At 43.8% G+C, this 19,335-nt stretch overlaps 3 protein-coding genes across 11 annotated transcripts in view; 2 read left to right on the top strand and 1 right to left on the bottom strand.

Moving 5' to 3' along the window:
- LTBP2 (latent transforming growth factor beta binding protein 2) overlaps window positions 1-6,627 on the top strand; it is a 95,103-nt gene extending 88,476 nt beyond the window's left edge. For 6 of the 8 annotated variants that reach the window (XM_039883796.1, XM_039883799.1, XM_039883794.1 and 3 more), the window contains 7 exons: window positions 715-843; window positions 1,195-1,332; window positions 1,427-1,594; window positions 1,897-2,207; window positions 2,372-2,459; window positions 3,186-3,335; window positions 3,805-6,627. In XM_039883796.1, the coding sequence (XP_039739730.1) occupies window positions 715-843; window positions 1,195-1,332; window positions 1,427-1,594; window positions 1,897-2,207; window positions 2,372-2,459; window positions 3,186-3,335; window positions 3,805-3,950 (1,130 nt within the window). In that variant the 3' untranslated portion in view covers window positions 3,951-6,627. The remainder of the gene's footprint in view (window positions 1-714; window positions 844-1,194; window positions 1,333-1,426; window positions 1,595-1,896; window positions 2,208-2,371; window positions 2,460-3,185; window positions 3,336-3,804) is intronic. The other 2 variants (XM_039883797.1, XM_039883792.1) reach the window with 1 other exon arrangement.
- A 1,672-nt stretch (window positions 6,628-8,299) lies between these two features.
- Window positions 8,300-10,855, bottom strand: ISCA2 (iron-sulfur cluster assembly 2). 2 transcript variants are annotated; one of them, XM_039883801.1, is made up of 4 exons: window positions 10,721-10,855; window positions 10,451-10,556; window positions 10,222-10,337; window positions 8,300-9,793 (listed from the first exon to the last, which is right to left on the bottom strand). In XM_039883801.1, the coding sequence occupies exons 1-4, from the start codon at window positions 10,789-10,791 to the stop codon at window positions 9,619-9,621; spliced, it is 468 nt and encodes a 155-aa protein (XP_039739735.1). In that variant the 5' UTR covers window positions 10,792-10,855; the 3' UTR covers window positions 8,300-9,618. The 2 variants fall into 2 exon arrangements, with proteins under 2 accessions (XP_039739735.1, XP_039739736.1); XM_039883802.1 differs by having other exon boundaries at window positions 10,451-10,553; window positions 10,721-10,826.
- A 268-nt stretch (window positions 10,856-11,123) lies between these two features.
- On the top strand, window positions 11,124-19,084 carry NPC2 (NPC intracellular cholesterol transporter 2). Its single transcript, XM_039883803.1, has 4 exons — window positions 11,124-11,304; window positions 14,496-14,603; window positions 16,191-16,363; window positions 18,257-19,084. Exons 1-4 carry the CDS (start codon window positions 11,223-11,225, stop codon window positions 18,341-18,343), a joined length of 450 nt encoding a protein of 149 aa, XP_039739737.1. The 5' UTR covers window positions 11,124-11,222; the 3' UTR covers window positions 18,344-19,084.
- The last annotated feature ends 251 nt before the right edge of the window (window positions 19,085-19,335 follow it).

Raw genomic sequence — 19,335 nt, 5'->3', positions numbered from 1 at the left:
AAACTCCGCTCACCTGAGCTGGCCCAGCCTGGTCCTCCAGGAGGTCCCTGGGGAAGCTGTGCATGCAGGCTGCCTAGGTCACTTCCATCATTCCTGTCCCAGGGCTGATGACCTGCAGAGTTTTAACTAGAAGTTCTAACAGGAAGTCCTCTGGGAGTGTTCGTACAACCTCACCTCAGCTTTTCTGCTTCCCTGAGGCTGAACTCTCTGGAAACAAACCACAATGCCTTGACTAACCCAGTCACGGGGCACAGAGACAGAGAGGGGAGTGCTGCTATACAGAAGCCAGAAGCAGCTGCTTATCTCCCTGGCCCCACCTACAAAGCCAGAAACTTTGGGGAACCTGTACTCAAAAAGTGTGTAGTTTAGGTATGAGCCCTTTAGCACCCTAATCCTGAGGCTGGAGAAGGAAATAATAGAAAATGAAGTAGGTTTCCTTAAGTGCTTGCTATGTGCCAAGCACTATTTTAAGTATTTGAGATGTATTAACCTTTTAATTGTCATAACAAAGGTAAGAGGTTAAGTAGTCATACTTACATTTTTTAGGTAGAAACTGAGGCAAGGGGAACTTAAGCAAGTGGCCTGAAGTTATCCAACTAGCAAGTGGCAGGGCCAAGATTCAAACCCAGCAAGTCTGGCTTTGGAGCCCCTAGCCTCAAGTACTGCCTCATACTGCTTCTCACCACCCCTCACCTCAGCTCTGCCTTCCCACAGACGCTGATGAGTGTGTGATGTTCGGGCCTGGTCTCTGCCAGAATGGACGGTGCCTCAACACGGTACCTGGCTACATCTGCCTGTGCAATCCTGGCTACCACTACGATGCCACCCGCAGGAAGTGTGAGGGTGAGGACACACACCACCCCTCCCAACCCCCAGGCCCACAGCTGAATGCTCACCCAGCCCTGCCAGCCAGCCCCATTCTTGCTGGGAGTTCCCCTTCTGGGGGGCAGACGCCAACTGCAGCAGGCAGGTCTGAAGTGAGGGGAGCTGTGGGGCTGTCACGGATTGTACTGGGGATGTTGGAAAAGTATCCCTGGGGAGGGGCCTCCCAGGCTGGGCCGGGGCAGGGGAGGGGGAAGCAGGGTGCTACCTCTTCATTATCAGTTACAAGAAAACCCTCTTCTGTGAAGGTGGTCCTTGGGCAAGGCGCCTTGGCACTGCCCACGTGTTTCTCCTGTCTTCCTGCCACCACAGATCACGATGAGTGCCAGGACATGGCCTGTGAAAATGGCGAGTGTGTGAACACAAAAGGCTCTTTCCACTGCTTCTGTAGCCCACCCCTCACCCTGGACCTCAGCCAGCAGCGCTGTGTAAACAGCACCAGCAGCATTGGTCAGTGGGCCTGGGGTAGCAGGGCAGCAGGGGGAATAACCTGGGCTAGGGTGGGGAGGGGTGGGCTCACATGCTTCTGTGCCTGTGCTACCAGAGGACCTGCCTGACCACGACATCCACATGGACATCTGCTGGAAAAAAGTCACTAATTATGTGTGCAGCCAACCCCTGCATGGGCACCGCACCACTTACACAGAATGCTGCTGCCAGGATGGTGAGGCCTGGAGCCAGCAGTGTGCTCTGTGCCCTCCTAGGAGCTCTGGTAAGAGAGGCGACCTGTGCCTGCATGGAGGGAGGGGAGGTACCTAAAATGCCCTCACCTTGTAAGGGGGGATTTAGAAAGGAGTAGAGCAATCAGAGTAATGACCCTTTTTTCCATCCCTGTTGTTTGGGGATAAGGTGGGGCAGGTGGTGGAATGGGGAGAGGCGCACTGCCAGGAACTCTCTGAGGGCACTCGTCCCCCGTGCTCCCTTTCTCCTTAGGGCAGGCAGCCTAGGGATAGCACACCAGGCTTTATCTAACAGGAGTTGGGCCCAGCTTCCTCTCTCACTCCTTCCTGACAGAGGTCTATGCTCAGCTGTGCAATGTGGCCCGGATCGAAGCAGAGCGGGAGGCTGGGGTCCACTTCCGGCCAGGCTATGAGTATGGCCCCGGGCCTGAGGACCTGCACTACAGCCTCTATGGCCCAGATGGGGCACCATTCTACAACTACCTGGGCCCTGAGGATGCCATCCCTGAGCCACCCTTTCACAACACAGCCAGCCACCCAGGGGACCATGCACCGATCCTTGAGTCTCCCCTGCAGCCCTCAGAACTCCAGCCCCACTATGTGGCCAGCCATCCAGGTCTGTGTTGCTGCAAAAATGGGGAAGAGGTGGGCACTGAAGTTGTTTCACTTCCATCTCCTCCACTGGCTAATCACTGCCAGCAGGGTAAGGTCGGGGAAGGGGAAAGACACGCCAAGCCCTCTCACAGGTCACTCACGGGACAACTCCAAATGCCCAGGTCAGACCCTAACGACTCTCTCTAATGAACTAGCACAAGGGACACAAAAAGGTACAGGACACCATCATCCTAACCTCAAAAGCTGCCTGTGGGAGGGAGCTGAGAGAACAAGAGAAAGCAGGTACACTCTAGTACTGTCTGTTTTTTCTCCCTCTACACCATTTAGGGTATGCAAAATAACCTGCTCTACAAGTTCAAACTTGTGACCTGAAATGCGAATTAAGGATTTCTAATTACTTGAAAGTCCCACTGTGGTGACTTGGTTTGTAAGTAGCACTCAGGGCTTGGATCTCAATGAGGAAGTCAGGCCTGGGATCTGTGCAATGGACACCATCCACAGGCACAGCCACCTTACCAGACTGATTAAGACTGTACTAAGGTTACGGGTGGGGTCTTTTTCAGGGATGGGGAGCTGCTTAGAGAGAGAAGAGGGTTAGGCGGATATGGTAGTTTTGCTTTGTGTTGAGTGAGAGTAATCCACTTTTGCTGCCAATCTTCTCCCAGGGGGAAAAAAAAAAGACTATATAAAGATTTTATATAAAACACTCTCCCACCAACCACAACAAACTGTATGGTGACACCCAACTGCTCAGGAGCCCTGGCACTGTAAACATGGTGTCAGCCTTCTTGGGAGGCCTCATTTAAAGGTCTCTGCCACCTAAAATGATTCATTTTTATTTTTAAGACTATTGCCTTTTGTTTTAGCATCTTTCTGTGAGAGTTTTAAGACCGTCTCCAACTCCACCCCAGGAATTCAACAGGAGCAACCCTTTGTAGCAGAGGGTAAAGGTCCAGGGGTTGGGTACAAGACCTCAGCTTCCTTCTCTCTCTGACTTCCTCATACCAGAACACGCAGCCGGTTTCGAAGGGCTTCAGGCAGAGGAGTGTGGCATCCTGAATGGCTGTGAGAATGGACGCTGTGTGCGTGTGCAGGAAGGCTACACCTGTGACTGCTTTGAGGGATTCCAGCTGGACATGGCCCACATGGCCTGTGTGGGTAAGTTTAGAATCAGAGTGGCAATGCCTTGGGAAGTGGACTGACCCTGATGGCTCCCTATGAAGTCGGATGGCCCATTGCTCACTTTAAGAATGCATGTCTAAACCCGGGACAGCTAGAAAAGCCACTGCTGCCCCCTAGTGGGGCTGCCTGGCACTGGGTTGAGTGGTGAGAAAGCTCCAAAGGAAGGTCTAATGCTGTAGAAAGTCCTTTCCATGGAGGTGCCCAGACAAAAGAAAGGCAAGGACGAGAGAGCATGGTCACTCTCCTGGGCACAGTATGGGCTCACTACCACCTGCTGTGTCCCTGAGTTGCTCATTTTGGGGCAATGACTTAAGCCTCTGGCTGCCACACCCAGGATTACACTGCAGGGCAGGGGTCAGGGCTTAGTGACCCAGAGGGCCAAAGGCAACAGGCCAGAGGCCCTTGGGCTCCATCCAGCTGGCTCTCTCCTGTTTTCCTTCCTTAGATGTGAATGAATGTGATGACTTAAATGGGCCTGCTGCACTCTGCGCCCATGGTCACTGTGAGAACACGGAGGGCTCCTACCGCTGCCACTGCTCCCCAGGTTATGTGGCCGAGGCAGGCCCCCCGCACTGCATCGCCAAGGAGTAGCAGTGAGGGGTCAGTGTGGGCAGCTACCTGGAAATTGGCATCAGGCGGGAGCCTTGAGGACTCTTTCCTAGCTGGGAAGACACCATGAAGGCTTCAAGCAGGAGGCCCTGCAGCCCCACTCCCAGCCAGCTGTGCCTGCTTTTCATCTCTCCCAGCTTAGGTTCTGGCTGTGAGCTTCTGTCACTGCCTCCATGCTGCCATGCCCTTGCTTGGCTCAAACACCACCAAATGCTTTAATACCATGTCACTGGCCATGAGGCCCAGTCCACCATCTGTCCTGGCCTTGCTATGGGATGCTTACCAAAGGATGGCCTTCATCTTCCCTTCAAGCTGTGCAAACATGCAAGGTCCTTCGGCCTCACTGTAGACACCCTGTTCCAGCCATGATGATCATCCCGATGATCTCAAAACTGGGTCAGAGGCTACACCTGTCCTGGGGTGGTCCTTCAGAATCTATGGAGTAAAAAAGGATTGGAGGAAGTCTGGGGAGTGACTCCAATGCTCTTCCCCTAAGAACCATCACTACCACTCAGCCAGTCTGGTCTAAACCAGATTTTGCCACATCTCCATCCTGTAGCCACTTCTGTGTCCCCAGAGAGGGGCAGAAGATCCCCTCGTCTCAGAGAAGAGAGACTGGTACTAGCTTGCTGAGGGTGAGACACACAAATGAAGGGGAGCGAGGAGCCTAAGAAAGCAAGAGGGCAATATTAAAAATATAGGATGTTGATAAGGGGGAGCCAGGACTTTACACAAGCCTAAAGAAAATACTCAACAGCTTTGAGTAAACATTCAAAATCTATCCAGCAATAGTTCCTGTGCACCACAAGGGCTGCCGCAAGACAGGGTGCCCATCTCCGAAAATCTGTATTAAATACATACTGGTCCTTACAGAAAACAAAATCTCTCCTGGGCTCTCTTTTTGCAGACACTAGCTTGATGTGCTAAAAATAAAGAGTTCTATTTTCTAGCTTGTGAAATACAGTGTAGTCTTGTTTTAGGGGAAGCCAGATTTCCTGTGTTGTTTGTCCTCTTTACTCAGAATCCTCTGCCCTCTTCCCCTTCATCAAATGGCTGGCTGGCATTCCTCTGAGTTTACAAGTGGAGACCTACTCCAACCTTGGCTAGATGGGAGCTTAGATCCACAATGGAATAAAAAAATGTATATCTGGGCTCTTCTATTTTTTTGTTTCATATTAAATTTCTTTACTATATTGGCTGTCTAAATGTTAGACATGAGGCTATGCCTACCCCTTTGCCAGGTCTGCCAATAGCCTATGATTGGGTTCCAATGGAAAAAGATTCTTTACTCTTTTAAGAGAAAGAAAGCTCTGACTTTGTATTCCTCTGATCAATAACAGTGCGAATGAACAAGGCTCCATGTGCCTGGAGACATGGAGATGAATACTAATTTCTTAATTTAATCTGTCCTGTCCTACCTGCTGCTGATTGCCAGCCATCACGTAACTTATTGAATGCTTGCTATGTGCTAAGAGGTGTTGAGGGCTATACACGAATTTCATTTAATCATCCAACAATACTACTTACTATTTTTATTCCCAACTTACAGTTGAGGAAATGGAGACACATGAAGCTTAAATAATTTGCTCTAGGTCACTATACTAGTTGAGATCTCTTCGGTAGACAAAAATATATAGTTCTTAAACATATTAAAATATTCTGACTTTCATTCATAACAAAAGAAATGCAAGTTAAAACCATACCAAGACACTTTAATTGTCATATTGGCAAAGATCAAAAAGTTTAAGACTCCTATTTGGCAACATCTGGAGGAAGAGTACAAATTGATATAACTTCTGAAGAGGATAATATGGCAATATCTTTCAAAATTATAAAAGCACTTAATCTTTGAATCAGTAATTTCACTTCTAGGAATTTAACCTTCAGTTATATTCTCGCCAAATGTGAAATGACATATTTAAGAGGTAATGACATATTTAAGAGGTACAGCATTATTTTTAATAGCAAAAGATTAGAAACAATTGTTATGGAGCCCTAAAGAGAAAAATAAAAAGTGGCTCTAAATGCCTTGATATCCAAAGTAGATTAAGGGAAAAAGGAGGTTTGTATAACAAAGTGTAACATATGCTGCTATTTGTCTAAAGAAAGGGGAAAGAGAATTGGGTATCTGCTAACCTCAATCTTGCCATTCCACCTTACACCTCGTATTTCACAGAACTTCTCCCAACCCTCGCCTTCCTGCTTGCCCATCCAGAGATATTTCATGCACATATGCATATTTCCTTGTATTAGAAACACGAATAGCATACTATGCATGCTGTTCTACACTCTGCTTTTTTCACTTAATACACACTTGCACATAAGAGCTGTCTCATTCTATTTTATAAATGTATAGTATTCCATTAAATGAATAATTTATTTAATCAGTCCCCTAGTGATGGATGGACATTTTCAGTTTCCCACCTTTTGCTATTAAAAATGCTGTAATAAATATTCTTGTGCAAATGTTATTTCACATTGTTAACTATGGGATTATACCTGTGAGCTAAATTCTTAGAAACAATGGTGGTTTGTGGGGAAGGTGACAGGGTGGACGGGTATAGGATTGGGAGACTTTTCATTGTATCCCCTTTTGTGTCTCTTTGAATTTTGTACCATATGTATTACCTATTAAAAAAATAAAATATTTTTAAATAGAGCTGCTGGACATAGATTGCTTAAATGTACCCTCTCTTTATATATTTACCTGACCATATTTTACAATTAAAGCCAGATAATTACTTCAAAACTTCTTGAATAAAACAAACTTCCTTAAAGCAGCCCTGTGGCACTTCCATGGAGAAGTGGCAAACAGAGACTTTAAAAGACCAATCATAAATACCAATGCTAGCTAGATATCTCGAAAAGTATAGGTGTTTCCTGCCTTTGAGACAAAACCATAATGTTGCAGTGGGGTGTGAGGCCCTGCATGCTGCAAACCGCATGACATCAGCCCAGGGCCAGTTTAAGGGTGGGCTACACTGTGAGGGTCAGTGCTACCCACTTCTCTATATAAGATGCTCCTGCCAAACTTTGACCTTCCACTCAGATGCTTTATAACAAAAGGCCAAAAGAATATGGCTCAATTCTCAGAAGAAAGAGAATGAAAAGTATCTTTTTTGAACATCTACTTTAGTAGTCCTTCCTAATCTTACTTTTGAACCTGTTTTCTCCTAATGCTATGTAATCAGTCAACATTCCCACAAAAAGAAACTAAGGGACACCTATAGTTTACACACCACTAGTCACTATCAAACACAAAACTCAAGACTACGTGTGATTCTACAAGATCTGGACAGTTGATCAAGAGGCCCCTTCTTTAGAGCCAACAGCATAAAGCTATTAACAACATAAAGCAGATCCAGGGTTTCCATGCCTTTGGTTCTCACACTATTATGTTTTGCTAAAGCAAAGGTGGGGCATGCTGCCCCAGGCACTCACTAGCTTGCATATATAAATAAAATGAATCCTGCAACAAATAGGGCCTTGATAACCTCCTCTTGGAAAGTAAAGGGAGGCAAAAAAAATCTTCCAATTGATACTAGAAGAGTATAAAATTTTCCTAAATGAATTTACACAGAAACATTTGTGAAAACATCTGCTGGCTTTTACGGCCTGCCAGGAAGAAGGCATCTGGTAATAAAGTGCCTACGAAAGATCCCATTCCTGTTTTACATTGCTTACTATTCATTCCAAGCAAACTGCCCACTGTCACTTTGATGCTATCATTTCCCCAAGTTGTTTTTAAAATTTCTACATCACCCTCCTCCAATGGAGACTTCCTGTTTGAAATTTCAGGTTTCCCAATGAAGCTTTCTGTGTGAAGACTGATTTCTCCCAAATCCACCCTTTCTAAACACAAAATTTCAACTTTCCCATTAATAGTAGGCAGTTACATATAGGCATTCTAAGGGACCCTGATCCTGCCTAACTGACCACTGCAATTTAATGGTTTATTTAGCAACTAAAGCTATTATGCTTATGCTATTAGTTTTAAAATCACCAAATCAATAAATAACTCACAAAAATATTCTGGAAGAATATTTCGAACATGTAAATCTAGCAAAATCTTTCTGAAGAGGACAGGACTCTTCTGAGCTAAAAATTTTATTAGGCCCAGGTACCAGCAGCAATTCCCGACGTCTTAATAAAGCTACGCACAGATGCTTCCATGGTATGCTGCTTTCTGCCATGGAAATCTGCTAATAAATCTGCTCAGGTTTCTGAGTGTCCTCTTCTTTCCACTTTGTATGCACTGCATATACATAATAGGTTTGTTTTCTCTATGTCCTAGGTTTTCCCATACTGAAAATGTGAGTTTCTGTCTCAGATACTTTGTCTCTAAAACTCTATTTTCATTTTTAATGGTAATTCCTTTTATTTAACACCTTTAATTCTAATCCAGTCTCAGAATGATATTCTTCCAGAATCCACTTGGGTGTGGTTTCCCAACTTCAGTATTTATAAATCATTCATCATGGTTATAGTGTTTTTGTCATTGTTTAGTTGTCTGTCCACGCAATTCTGGCTCCCCCAGCATTGCCATTACTAGCATTGTAGCCTATTTAAGTTCCACACTCAAACACGTACATTAAAATTCACGGGAATTTGTGGCTTAAAATGCTTTTTCTTCAGTGATCCTAAAGTAAACTTGCCAGGTTTAACAAATAAATTTAGGGATCTCAGTTAAATTCGAATTTCAGAAAACAAATAATTTTTAGTATGTCTCATGCAATATTCGAGACACATTCATACTAAAAATTATTTGTTCATCTGAAATTCAAATTTAACGAGGCATCCTGCATTTTGTCTGGTAATCCAATCTACAAGAAAATCCCTAAGTATCTATCATCTATACCAACAAAGGGACCAGTTCCTGCTACACATAAGATCAGAGACGTCTTTCACCATAAGTGAAGCAACATATCCTAAAAAGATTCAGTCACTAAATGATCACAGAATCTTGAAATATCTGTGGGAGTATGGAGTACGGAGGCTATTTTTCAAGTGATTCAGATATTAGTGGGGCTTAAGTCTGTTTTCAGATGAGCTTTTGGTTTTGTGAATCTAGCAGATTCATGAGTGTGAGAGGAAAATGTATGTGCTTTAACAAGTGGAAGTGGAGAATGAGCTGCGCAGAAAATAAGGGTAAGTCAACTACCACATTCAAGAAGGGTGAGATGAATAGAGAACATTTCATTTGCCTTTCTCATCCTCTCTGGCCTAGTAATCAGTGTCCTAGCTACCTAATCTGTGACTTTGATCCAAACCACAAGTAAATAAGGACTTTCTTTAAAACGAAGCTTTTATACGTAGCTATACAAATATGTATAAGCAGCTCTAAAGGCCTGGAAAGTAACTCCAGATTTTGGAACTTGAGAGGCTCTACAGATTATACTGGGTTTCAACTAGTTATTAAATCTTAGGTAACAGCATCTAGAGGCTTGGCCTTAGAATCATGCAGGAGAAATTAAGTCAAGAGTAAAAGTTTCACATTCTGGAAATAATAGTGGCAAAACACAGCACTCCTGGATTGTGGGAAATAAAACAGAGAGGGACATGATTGGAAGGAAACTTCTGGAATTCTACTAATCCCAGGTTCTTCAAATTGGTACAAATGGTAGCAACCTCTGGGTCACCTGTCAACACATCAAAGTTTGACAGAGAAAGATGACCCACAGGAGCAGCCTGTCTGTGCTTGAGGATTATTCAACACTTGAAATGAGCTTCGGATCAGTTCTTGGCTGAAGTCCACCTGGGATCCTTTCACGAAGGCCAAGCTATCAGAGTCAACCACCACTCTTGCCCCACCCTGTTCAAATACCCTGAAAAGACAGGAGAAAAGTATTAATGAATATCATAAATAAAAACACGACACCCTCCGAGCTCTGATATAAGAGGTGCACATCCTCGGTTTTCTGAAATACAGAGCAAGCATCCCTTATTATCAACAGGTGCCGATTTTGAGGCAAAAAAGATTCAATGGAATGAATAATGGGAAATGCTCAAAGATTTAGACCTGGAATCTAGTCTAGCATGACTCTATCAACTACCCTATGGACCTAGGCTGGCCACTTTTCCTCCTATAACTTAGTTATTTTGAATCAAGACAACAAATCTTCACTGTATCCCCACTGTGTGATGTTAAGCATCCTTAGCAAACCTTTTAAATTTGGAATAAAAATTTACCTTAAACTGGAGACACTTTTATTCCTCCCGCACAATCTCTGGGGACCCACCCCTTCCTCCTTGCCTGTCGTCGGGGTTAATAACTGTATCCAGTGAAAATCTGTATTGGAATCCGGAGCATCCACCTCCTTCCACCTCCAGCCTGAGGAATTCGGACCCTTGGGTGATTTCCAGAAGCCTCTGAAATGCAGGAAGAGGAGATCAGGAATGCCGGGCCAGGGGAGGAAGAAGGGTAGGCCAAGGGAAGGTCTCCGCACTACGAACTCCCGTCTGGGCACCGCCACCGCTTTTACCTGGACGCAGCTGTCCGTGAGGTGAACCTGTCCATCGCCAGCCTCGGGGCTGGAAGACGATGCTTCCCGATGCGCCTGAGGTCCGGCGGAGGCCGCGAGGAGCCTGCTGCGCGCAAGGGAGGATGATAAGTCCAGAGGAGAGGGGCACTGGCGATCCTCTACCTGGAGAGCCTCACGCCACCCCCGCACCTCTCCCGCGGACCTGTGTCCGCTTAGTTCTGGACACGCAAAACCTAATACTCTTCCCAAGTGCCCTTCTTGGCTTGGTACCTGCTCCTCCGCCAGGGGGTGACCGACCTCAGCGCCGAGGCCGTTAGGGTCAAGCCCCGGGCGGCCGCCATCTTTCTTCACGAATCCCGCCCCTTGCGTCGCCCCAATCCCCTTCTCCGCCTGGGCCTCAGGAGGCGGGACCCATAGAGACCTCGCCTTGGAGCACGCCTATTGGGTGTTGAGGGAGGAGAAGGAATGTGGTTGGCTAGAAATGTTCCCATTGCGGAAGCGGGGACGCACCAACAAAGCCGAGAGCTGAAGAGAGGGGCGGGATGGAGATGTATCCGAGCCCACCCGGCCGCAAAGTGGACAAGATGGGCGGAGATAGGGCAAAACCGTGCGGAACCAGGCTCCCAGGAACCCGCCCAACCCAGGAGCCGGGGGCGGGCACTGATCCCTGGTCGCCTGACTGAGCTCCGCCCCTGGCCACCTCCGGCGGGTTTATCTTGTGATTACTGCGGCCGCTTCTTCCTTCCTCTCTCTTGGAACCTCTTTCGCAGCAATGCGTTTCTTAGCCGCCGCGTTCCTGCTCCTGGCGCTCAGCGCCTCGGCCCTGGCAGAGCCTGTGCATTTCAAGGACTGCGGTGAGCCTCGGACCAGCCCGAGGTTTCCGCGCTCTCTGCGGGAGCCTCCGCCAGAACCTCGGGCTGATTCCCTGGGCTAGGTTGGGCGGGTTCCGTGGGCGGCCAAGCTCAGCTTCAGACCCCTCATAGAGTGGGCTGGCGTGGGCTGGAGTGGGGCAGAAAGTGCCATCCTCGAGGAAACTCGATCGCTCACAACTTTGTTTCCTTGGAACGCGTGTTTGGGGTCCCTGGACATTCCTGGAGGTGGACCTTTTGCTGAAGTTTCCTGAAGTTTGTAGGGCAGAGAACCGAAGCTCCATGTGCAGTGCGGGGTGTGAAGGGTAGGACGCAGAACTTTTTATTTTTATGCCCGTATCTTGGATGACCTCTCCCTCCCTACTTTGTTTGCTTTTATTTTTGATTTAGCATTTGCTGACAAGTCAAAAGTCAGTTCTCCTTTTCCTGACTTATTCCGTTAGCGTTTTCTTTGGGCTGTGGAATTTCGTGATTCCTATCTATAAAAACCTGTGCTTCTGGTCACAGCTTGTGACACATAACCCCCTCTTACCGCTGTGGTTGGAATCTTTATTGGGAAATACAAGGGGTGGGCTGTAGAAAATGTGAGTTTGTTCAATCAAGTCGATAGAATTATTTGTTCCAGACGAACTTTTCTAAAGTGGAGAGGTATAGTGATAAATGAAAGAAGTATGAAACTGATTTTATAAAATTTGTGAGCTGGAAGGAAACTCGGAGATCATATAGTCTGGCAGTCATTGAATTCCAGAGACGTTAGATAACTTACCCAAAGTCACACAACAGAATGAGAACCGATATAAGTTTGCTCCTCTATCCAGTGCCCAGGTAATAGTAACTGCTTAATAAATATTTGTTAAAAAAAAAATAAATAAGGGAATAAATACTCTTTTCACTATGTCATCCAAATTCATGCTGAGGCAAAAGCAAAGTTGGATACTAGGAGACAGATTAAGTAATAAAGACTGCTGGCCTAATAATACTTAACAAATGCTGTTCCACTGACCTAGGACACTGGCGGTTGAATGATGCTATTATCACCTCAGATTATTGCTTTTCCCTCCATTAAACTTAGTGGCCAACATTTGGATGAAGATACTGTATTAACTTTATTAACTCATTCACCCCTCACACTGTTTTACAGGTAAGGAAACAGGCACATAGAGTACCTTGCCCAAGTTCTCATAGCTAGTAAGCAGAAAGAAACTAGTGAGTGTTTTTGAGCCACTTTGGGTTTCAATGGTAACATTAACAACAACAGCAACAAAAACTAAAGAAATTAAATTTAGACTATCGTTCTACTCATTTGAGAAAAGCAGGTGTGCGCCTATGGCAAGAAATTCTTAAGTGAAAGAGGGTTTCAGTTAGATTTTCAATTTACTTTTGAATTGGGAAATACAGTGTAAAAACTTTAGTGCCCACATCAAAAGTTTTTTGAGTTCCTCTGTATGCCCCTTTTCCCCTGGAGTGGCATTTCCCCAAGTCAGAAATGGGGCCCAGCAAACTAGTTTTGCAATTTTTTCAGCTTAGGACTGAGAAGTTTGTTCTGTTGACATTGGAAGTCCAAGAACCTCTTGTCAACCAAAAAACTGGATGAAGGAGCTACAAGTACTACCCTTTACTCAGTTCCTACTAGATCATGTGACCCGGCCTTGAAAGCAGATAGAAGCTGGACACAGAAAACTAGCATTAACGCTGATTTTCAACAGGTTGTTGATTAAGGTTGAGATGGTTTTTGTTTGTTTTTTATCTGACCGTAGAAGATAGGACAGAGTGGAAGAGGGTCTTAGAGAAGAGAATCCTTGCCTGTATATTCTGAGAATTTTGCCATCATGGAGAAGCTGTCTGGGGATAAGGGACTGCAAGATATTTATAGACCTAGCTGGAGCAGTGTTGGTCACTGTACATACAAACCTTTTCAACTAAAGAAAGCATTTTATGGCCTCTCTTTGGCATGTGTGAATTGCCAACATCACTCCCCTTGCGCTCGGGGGCCATTATTAAGTAAAGTAAGAGTTACTTGAACACAAGCACTATAATACCAGAACTGAGACATCAGCTACTAGGTACCTAGCAGGACAAAGAGATGAGTTATTTCCAGGGCAGGTGGAGTGAGAGACAGTATGAGATTTCATCACACTACTCAAAATTTAAAATTTATGAATAGTTTATTTCTGGAATTTCCCATTTGATCTTTTTGGACCATGGTTGACCATGGGTAACTGAAACCACAGAAAGCGAACCCGCGGATAAGGGAGACTACTGTGTAGCATTACTGTGTTCCAAACACTTATCTGATAGCTAATTTTTGTTAGATCACCTACTCTATGAGGTAAGTACTATTATTATCCCGAGAGGGTAAGTATCTTGCCTTGAAGTTACACAGTAAATAATGGAACCAACGAGATTTCAAACCCTGGCATCAGGTCTCAGAGTCTACAGTGATGGCCGAATTGAAAAGCTTAAGCGTACCCTGTTACAGGCAGTGTTAACAGGCAGTTCACTTGCATTCTGTTCCATTCAGCTGTCCAGTTTGAGGGGACTGGATGAGATAATGGGATTTCTAAAGATTTGTACTTAACCTTTTTTGGTCCAGCATTTATTATGAACAAACAGCACTTTTGTCCTCGTTTAGGCTGAAATCAAAAAAAAAAAAAAAAAAAGACATACACTCTGTTTCAGTGATAGTTATTTTGAAGAACACAGGTTTCCAAAGTGTATTGCAGATGCATTCTTAAAATTGTTCTCACTGGTGAGGGTATACAAAACTTGGAGACACTGATTTGGAGATACCAGGACAGAATTGAAAGATGGAGGTGGGGGGAGAGGCTGTTTGGGAGCAGCCAGTTTCAAGATTCCAATTGGAAACAGTAAGGCTATGACTTGTGCCGTATGTATGTGGCTTTAAAATCCTGTGCTGGGGTGGAAGGAGGGATGGGGATGATTTTCCCTTGTATAGCCCTCTCAGAATGTAGAGTAGGGGAGCTGGCTATATATATTTAATAATTGCCTTCATTCCCATTTACCCATCAAATACGAACAGTTTCCTGGAGACCTCTGATCATCAGAGGAGAACGAGCTCACCATAATTGGGAGAGCAGAGCATCTTCCCATTAGGTAGGGACAGCCTAGGTGGTTTATTTTTCCTTCTATTCAAATTCATTTTTCCTCTTTTGCAGGTTCCGGGGTTGGAGTTATAAAGGAAGTGAATGTGAGCCCATGCCCCAACCAGCCCTGCCGTCTGCAGAAAGGACAGTCTTACACTGTCAATGTCACCTTCACCAGTAGTGAGTAAAAGTGTCTCTTACTTTTAAATTTGTCTTAAAGCATAACATTAATCTCAAGTATTGCAATTAGCATGGGAGTGTAGGGGAGAGGAGCTGCAATCAAGAATTCTGAGACCTCCCTTCCAACTTGTACAAAGTTAGGTTTTGCTATACCCTTAGACACCCTTCTCATACGGGGTTCTCCTATGCCTGTTTCCTAGAATCCCTTTAAGCAAAGAGAGATTTCCATGTGTTTATAGGTGAGAAAAGACAGCTTGGCTTCTCTCTGTCCAATCTGGAACCATATTGCACAGTGGCTTTTATGGGAATGTCAGCTCTATTTAGTTAGCTACAGACTCCAGAATATTAGTACAGACCCCAATTCTGTAGCCTTTGAACTTCTCCAAAATGTTATTTCAGGCAATATACCTTCCAGTGATTAAGCCTTAGGTTCTACTTCAGAATATAAGAGCAATTAATGCTTAGCCTCTGTAAGGTTGAGGGAACTCACTGGGAACCCAAGAAGCAATCAAGAGCTTTCTTTAACTTGAAGAAATATTATTGGAACTTGTTGCTTCCTGGTACCACATTCATCACCCTCAGATTCCCAGGAACTTAGACAAATACAAAGTCTTTATTTCTAGAAAAGGCATAGAACTTGAATCCTCTCATTTTCTAGCCTATGGAACTAGACTAGACAGTCTAATAAGAATTCTGAAAGTCTCCGTCATCTCTTGTTCTTAAGCCTAAAGACAGTTGTTTTCTCTCCTGTGTGATACCCTGGCCTCTATTGTTCCAAACCGAAAAAGTACCTTCTAAACTAAAGTAATTGCCAACCCAGAGAGAAAGAAATAGAGCCAGTACTCCAGATCTCCAGAATAACCTATCGGCTCATAACTCTGCCCTAATTTTATTATATGTATTCCTCTTGTCCATCTTGTCATGGAGGATAGAGCTTAGCAAGAAATGTGCCTCTTTATAATCTTAACCCAGTTTCTAAAAGGTTCACTTCTTTCTCTACTGTTACAGTCCATGGTGTATCCATGTAGACTAATTATTCCCTTTCCATATGGCCTTACATTTTATTCTTAATTTCTCATGGAATCCTTTGGGTGGGAGTATTTGAGAATTCAGAGACCAGTCTCCTAAAACTCTTCAAGATACACAATACACTTGAACAGAAGCTGATGTAAATTGTAAGTAGAAAGTTTACTGCCAAAACTCAGTTACTTTGTGTTGGATGACGTTTTTTATCCAAGTAACTCTGATTCTCCTGAGAAACAGAAAGGCAGTGAAAAGTAAGGTGGGGTTAAGAGCAAAGAGACATCCCCTACCCCGCACTGATTCCCTTTTTTTTGGCATAATTCAGTAATTTTCCAAGTTTTGGTGTGAATGCTTGCTTTTTAGCAGCATTCCTAGAGGCACTAAGCACAACTACAAAGAGAAATAGACCCTAGGAATTGAGAGGTATAGACTACGATTTACTATCATAGCAATGCCATTGCTTGAAAATGTATCTGAATTTTTTATTTAGAGTTTGGAAATAGGCTGTTTCCTTCACTATCTGATTATCTTTTTTTTTTTCCTCTCTCTCTCTCTATCTCTTAGATACTCAGTCCCAAGGGAGCAAAGCCTTGGTGTATGGCATCCTGATGGGTGTCCCAATTGCCTTTCCCATTCCTGAGTCTGATGGTTGTAAGAGTGGAGTCAACTGTCCCATCGAAAAAAACAAGACCTACAGCTACCTGAATAAACTACCAGTGAAAACTGACTACCCCTCTGTAAGTGACGTTGGTGTTGAGGACACTTAAGGCCTTGTGACTAGGTTAGATATCTGAGGAATGAGGAAGAAAGAAAAGGTCGGAGTAGGAGTCCTTCATCTCCATGATGAAGAAGCAGAAGCCTGAGGAAAAGGAGTTAAGTTAGTGTTAGGAATCGTAAGGTACGGCAGATATTTTTCATCGTGTCCTTTTGTTCTTTGTTTATAGCCTAATGATTAGCTATGTATATCTACAGTATTTCACTGGATTCTCATGACCACCCTGTGTAGAGGTGATATTATTCCTATTTTACAGATGAAGCAATTTGAACTTCCAATGTTATGTGATACGAACAGAGTCCACTCAGCTAAGAAATATTATAGCCTAGATTTAGAGCTGAGTCTTGTGACTTCAAAACCTGTACAGTGTTGAAAGATTCTAGCCAAGTATCAAATAGTTCAAGATTTTAAGTTGTCTTAGCATTGTCATCAGAAAATTCTGGTTTCTCTATTAAATCTATTAATAAGAGAGCAGTAGCTCATTAGCTCCACAGCAGAGGGGTAGCTTTTTCTACTCTTCCTTCTCCTCTCTACCCACCTCCCACCCCTACCTTTACCTCTAACTCGCCCTGCTATACCTACTTCTTTTTCTACCAAACATTTGTAAAGTAGAGCCTGCTGGAATGGGCCTGTATTAAAGGTATGAATCTTGATGAGAATGGAGGAAGTAAAAGGATTGGGTTTTTTTCAAGAAGAAAAAGAGCTGTATTTTTTTAAAGGAAGTCAAATATAACCCAGGAGCAATCTGGCCATTTATTTTCTAGAAAGGGCAAGTAATTAACATTCTAAAGAGTCTCTAATGTAGGAAGTCTGTGTTTAAGGGATGTTGGAGACCCTGAAGGTCAGAGACAGATTTATACATTAATTTGCAGAGTAGCCATGTAATCATGGGCTTTTCAGAGCCTCGGTTACTTATACAGAGTGTCTGGTTAGGACCTGATACATAGGCACTTAATATATTGTACCTATCGTTAAGTCAATTACATTTCATTTGAAAAACAGCTTAAACTATGCTAATTTTACTGTATTAAGTGAAACAGTAGTTAATGTGTACTTGTCTTAAAAACTTAAAAAGCAGGTTTCCAGAAGCTGGGTATCACTGTCACCCAAGTGTTATGTTGTAAAGAAACATTTGAGTACAAAAGAGAGATAGTAACTAATAACAAGTAAGTTCTTGTCTATGTAAGAAAAGACTGGCAAAGTGTTAGTGATTTATTAAGAATTAGAAGGGATAGCTCATAATACTGTGTAGCAAGTCAAGGCAGAGATCTCTAATCAGGTATATTATCACAAAACAGTTTAAGGACGTTAACTGAAACTCTATGCTACAAACAGTTATTGTTCTTGAAATTACTCATACAATGGTAAACTTCTTTGGACATCCTTTATACTTTGCTATTTCCATTTCCAACTAACAAGTAAGTTTCCTTATACTTAAGAATCTAAATGTTTACTTTCTGCTCTTCATGGTTACAGTTGGGAAAAGCTGGATCAGTTTGCCAAACACATGAGAAATTGTCTAAATGTAAAGTTATTTTTATGTAAGCCTTCGTTTATGTACTAGTGAGCAATAAGATGGAAAAAATGCTTTAGAAACTATATTTGATAAGTTACCTAGGTTAGTACGTGGTGCTAACACCAAATCATAGGTATGACTTGGTTTACTCTTCCAAGTTTAAGGACACAGGCTGTGCCCACATCCCAAGTAGCTTTCATGATGGCCTGTCCTAAGAAGACAAGTGTGAGAAATTAGGCAGTTTGTTACAATGTACATCTAGGATTCAGAGTTAAACCAATTCTGGATGGAAATGAGGTATGAGTTTCATTTTTCCCAATTCTTTTTCTCTTTCTCCAGATAAAACTGGTGGTGAAGTGGGAACTTCAGGATGATAAAGACCAATATCTCTTCTGCTGGGAAATCCCAGTACAAATTGAAAACTAGAGCTATTTGATGCCAGTATGTCCATCTGGGGATGAGAGAATGTGGGTGGAGAGAGGGGAGGAGAAACCAAGTCTACACTAAATCAGTGCCATAAGGTAAAAGGAATTTCTAGACTGTTGGTTGTTTTATGCTTCTCAACCTCTATCCTCATCTAAGACCCTATTTCCCGAGAGCTCAGAACTGTTGCCCTTGTAATACCTTTTGTAAAAGCATAAAGGAAAGGAGAGCGAGGGACTGTAGGGATTGATTTAATTGTCTTCAGTGTTTTTTGCTGTTGAATAAGGAGAGTCCCGCCCGACAGGACCCAAATGAGGTTGCTTAGGGACGTTGGATGATATGTCGTGGGGTTATTGGCCATTGCAGTGGAGGACAGGTTCCAAACCACGTTCGTCTAGCTGGGATAGTACATCTCCAAGTGCCTCACTGAGTTCAGTACATCTGGCCAACAAGCCTGCTGATTCTTGAAGGCACCTCCAGCTCCGCTGCTTCAACAATGATGACTTGCTCTCCAGTGGTATCCAGCGTTTCAGTGGAGGGGGAGGTGTTCCGTGACAGAAATTCAACTCTGGGTGGCTGGTTCTCGATGGTTATCTCATGTCTCCTTTTCTGTCTTGGGTGGTTTTCATTAAATGCAACACTCGATTAGCAGATATTTGATTTTTTTTCTAACATTACCTTGTGACTTCTCTATGCACCTGGAAATGTACCTTTGAATGAATAAAAACTTGATAGTCTTCTGCATTTGTGCTCTGGTCAGCTGCTTCTTTCAGACAAATTATTTCCCTCAGATCCATGGAAGGCGGACACCCAGTCCCATGGTCCCTGAGTGTAATAAAGATATGACTCTTTCAGAGACTGCCTTTTCTCCCCTTTTTGCCCAGTTAGACCTTACTTATCTATTTCATACAAGATGACCTTGTTTTGTTTTATTTTACATAATCTTATACCACAAGTGTGCCTGATATAAGCAGTGAAAGCAGACATCACTTCGT

Source organism: Pteropus medius, unplaced genomic scaffold, assembly GCF_902729225.1.
Source record: "Pteropus medius unplaced genomic scaffold, Ma_sr-lr_union100, whole genome shotgun sequence".
Classification (NCBI taxonomy): domain Eukaryota; kingdom Metazoa; phylum Chordata; class Mammalia; order Chiroptera; family Pteropodidae; genus Pteropus; species Pteropus medius.
Note: the sequence above shows the minus strand (reverse complement) of the source record. Positions and strands in the feature narration are given on the sequence as shown.

Excerpts from the sequence above, each read along its gene's own strand:
- ISCA2 (XM_039883801.1), bottom strand. The coding sequence starts at position 10,791 with ATGGCGGCCGCCCGGGGCTTGACCCTAACGGCCTCGGCGCTGAGGTCG. Across the intron at positions 10,557-10,720 it reads ACCCCCTGGCGGAGGAGCAG|CAGGCTCCTCGCGGCCTCCG; the intron begins GTACCAAGCCAA and ends CCTTGCGCGCAG. Across the intron at positions 9,794-10,221 it reads GTTATTAACCCCGACGACAG|GGTATTTGAACAGGGTGGGG; the intron begins GCAAGGAGGAAG and ends CTGTCTTTTCAG.
- NPC2 (XM_039883803.1), top strand. The coding sequence starts at position 11,223 with ATGCGTTTCTTAGCCGCCGCGTTCCTGCTCCTGGCGCTCAGCGCCTCG. Across the intron at positions 14,604-16,190 it reads CAATGTCACCTTCACCAGTA|ATACTCAGTCCCAAGGGAGC; the intron begins GTGAGTAAAAGT and ends TCTATCTCTTAG. Across the intron at positions 16,364-18,256 it reads TGAAAACTGACTACCCCTCT|ATAAAACTGGTGGTGAAGTG; the intron begins GTAAGTGACGTT and ends CTCTTTCTCCAG.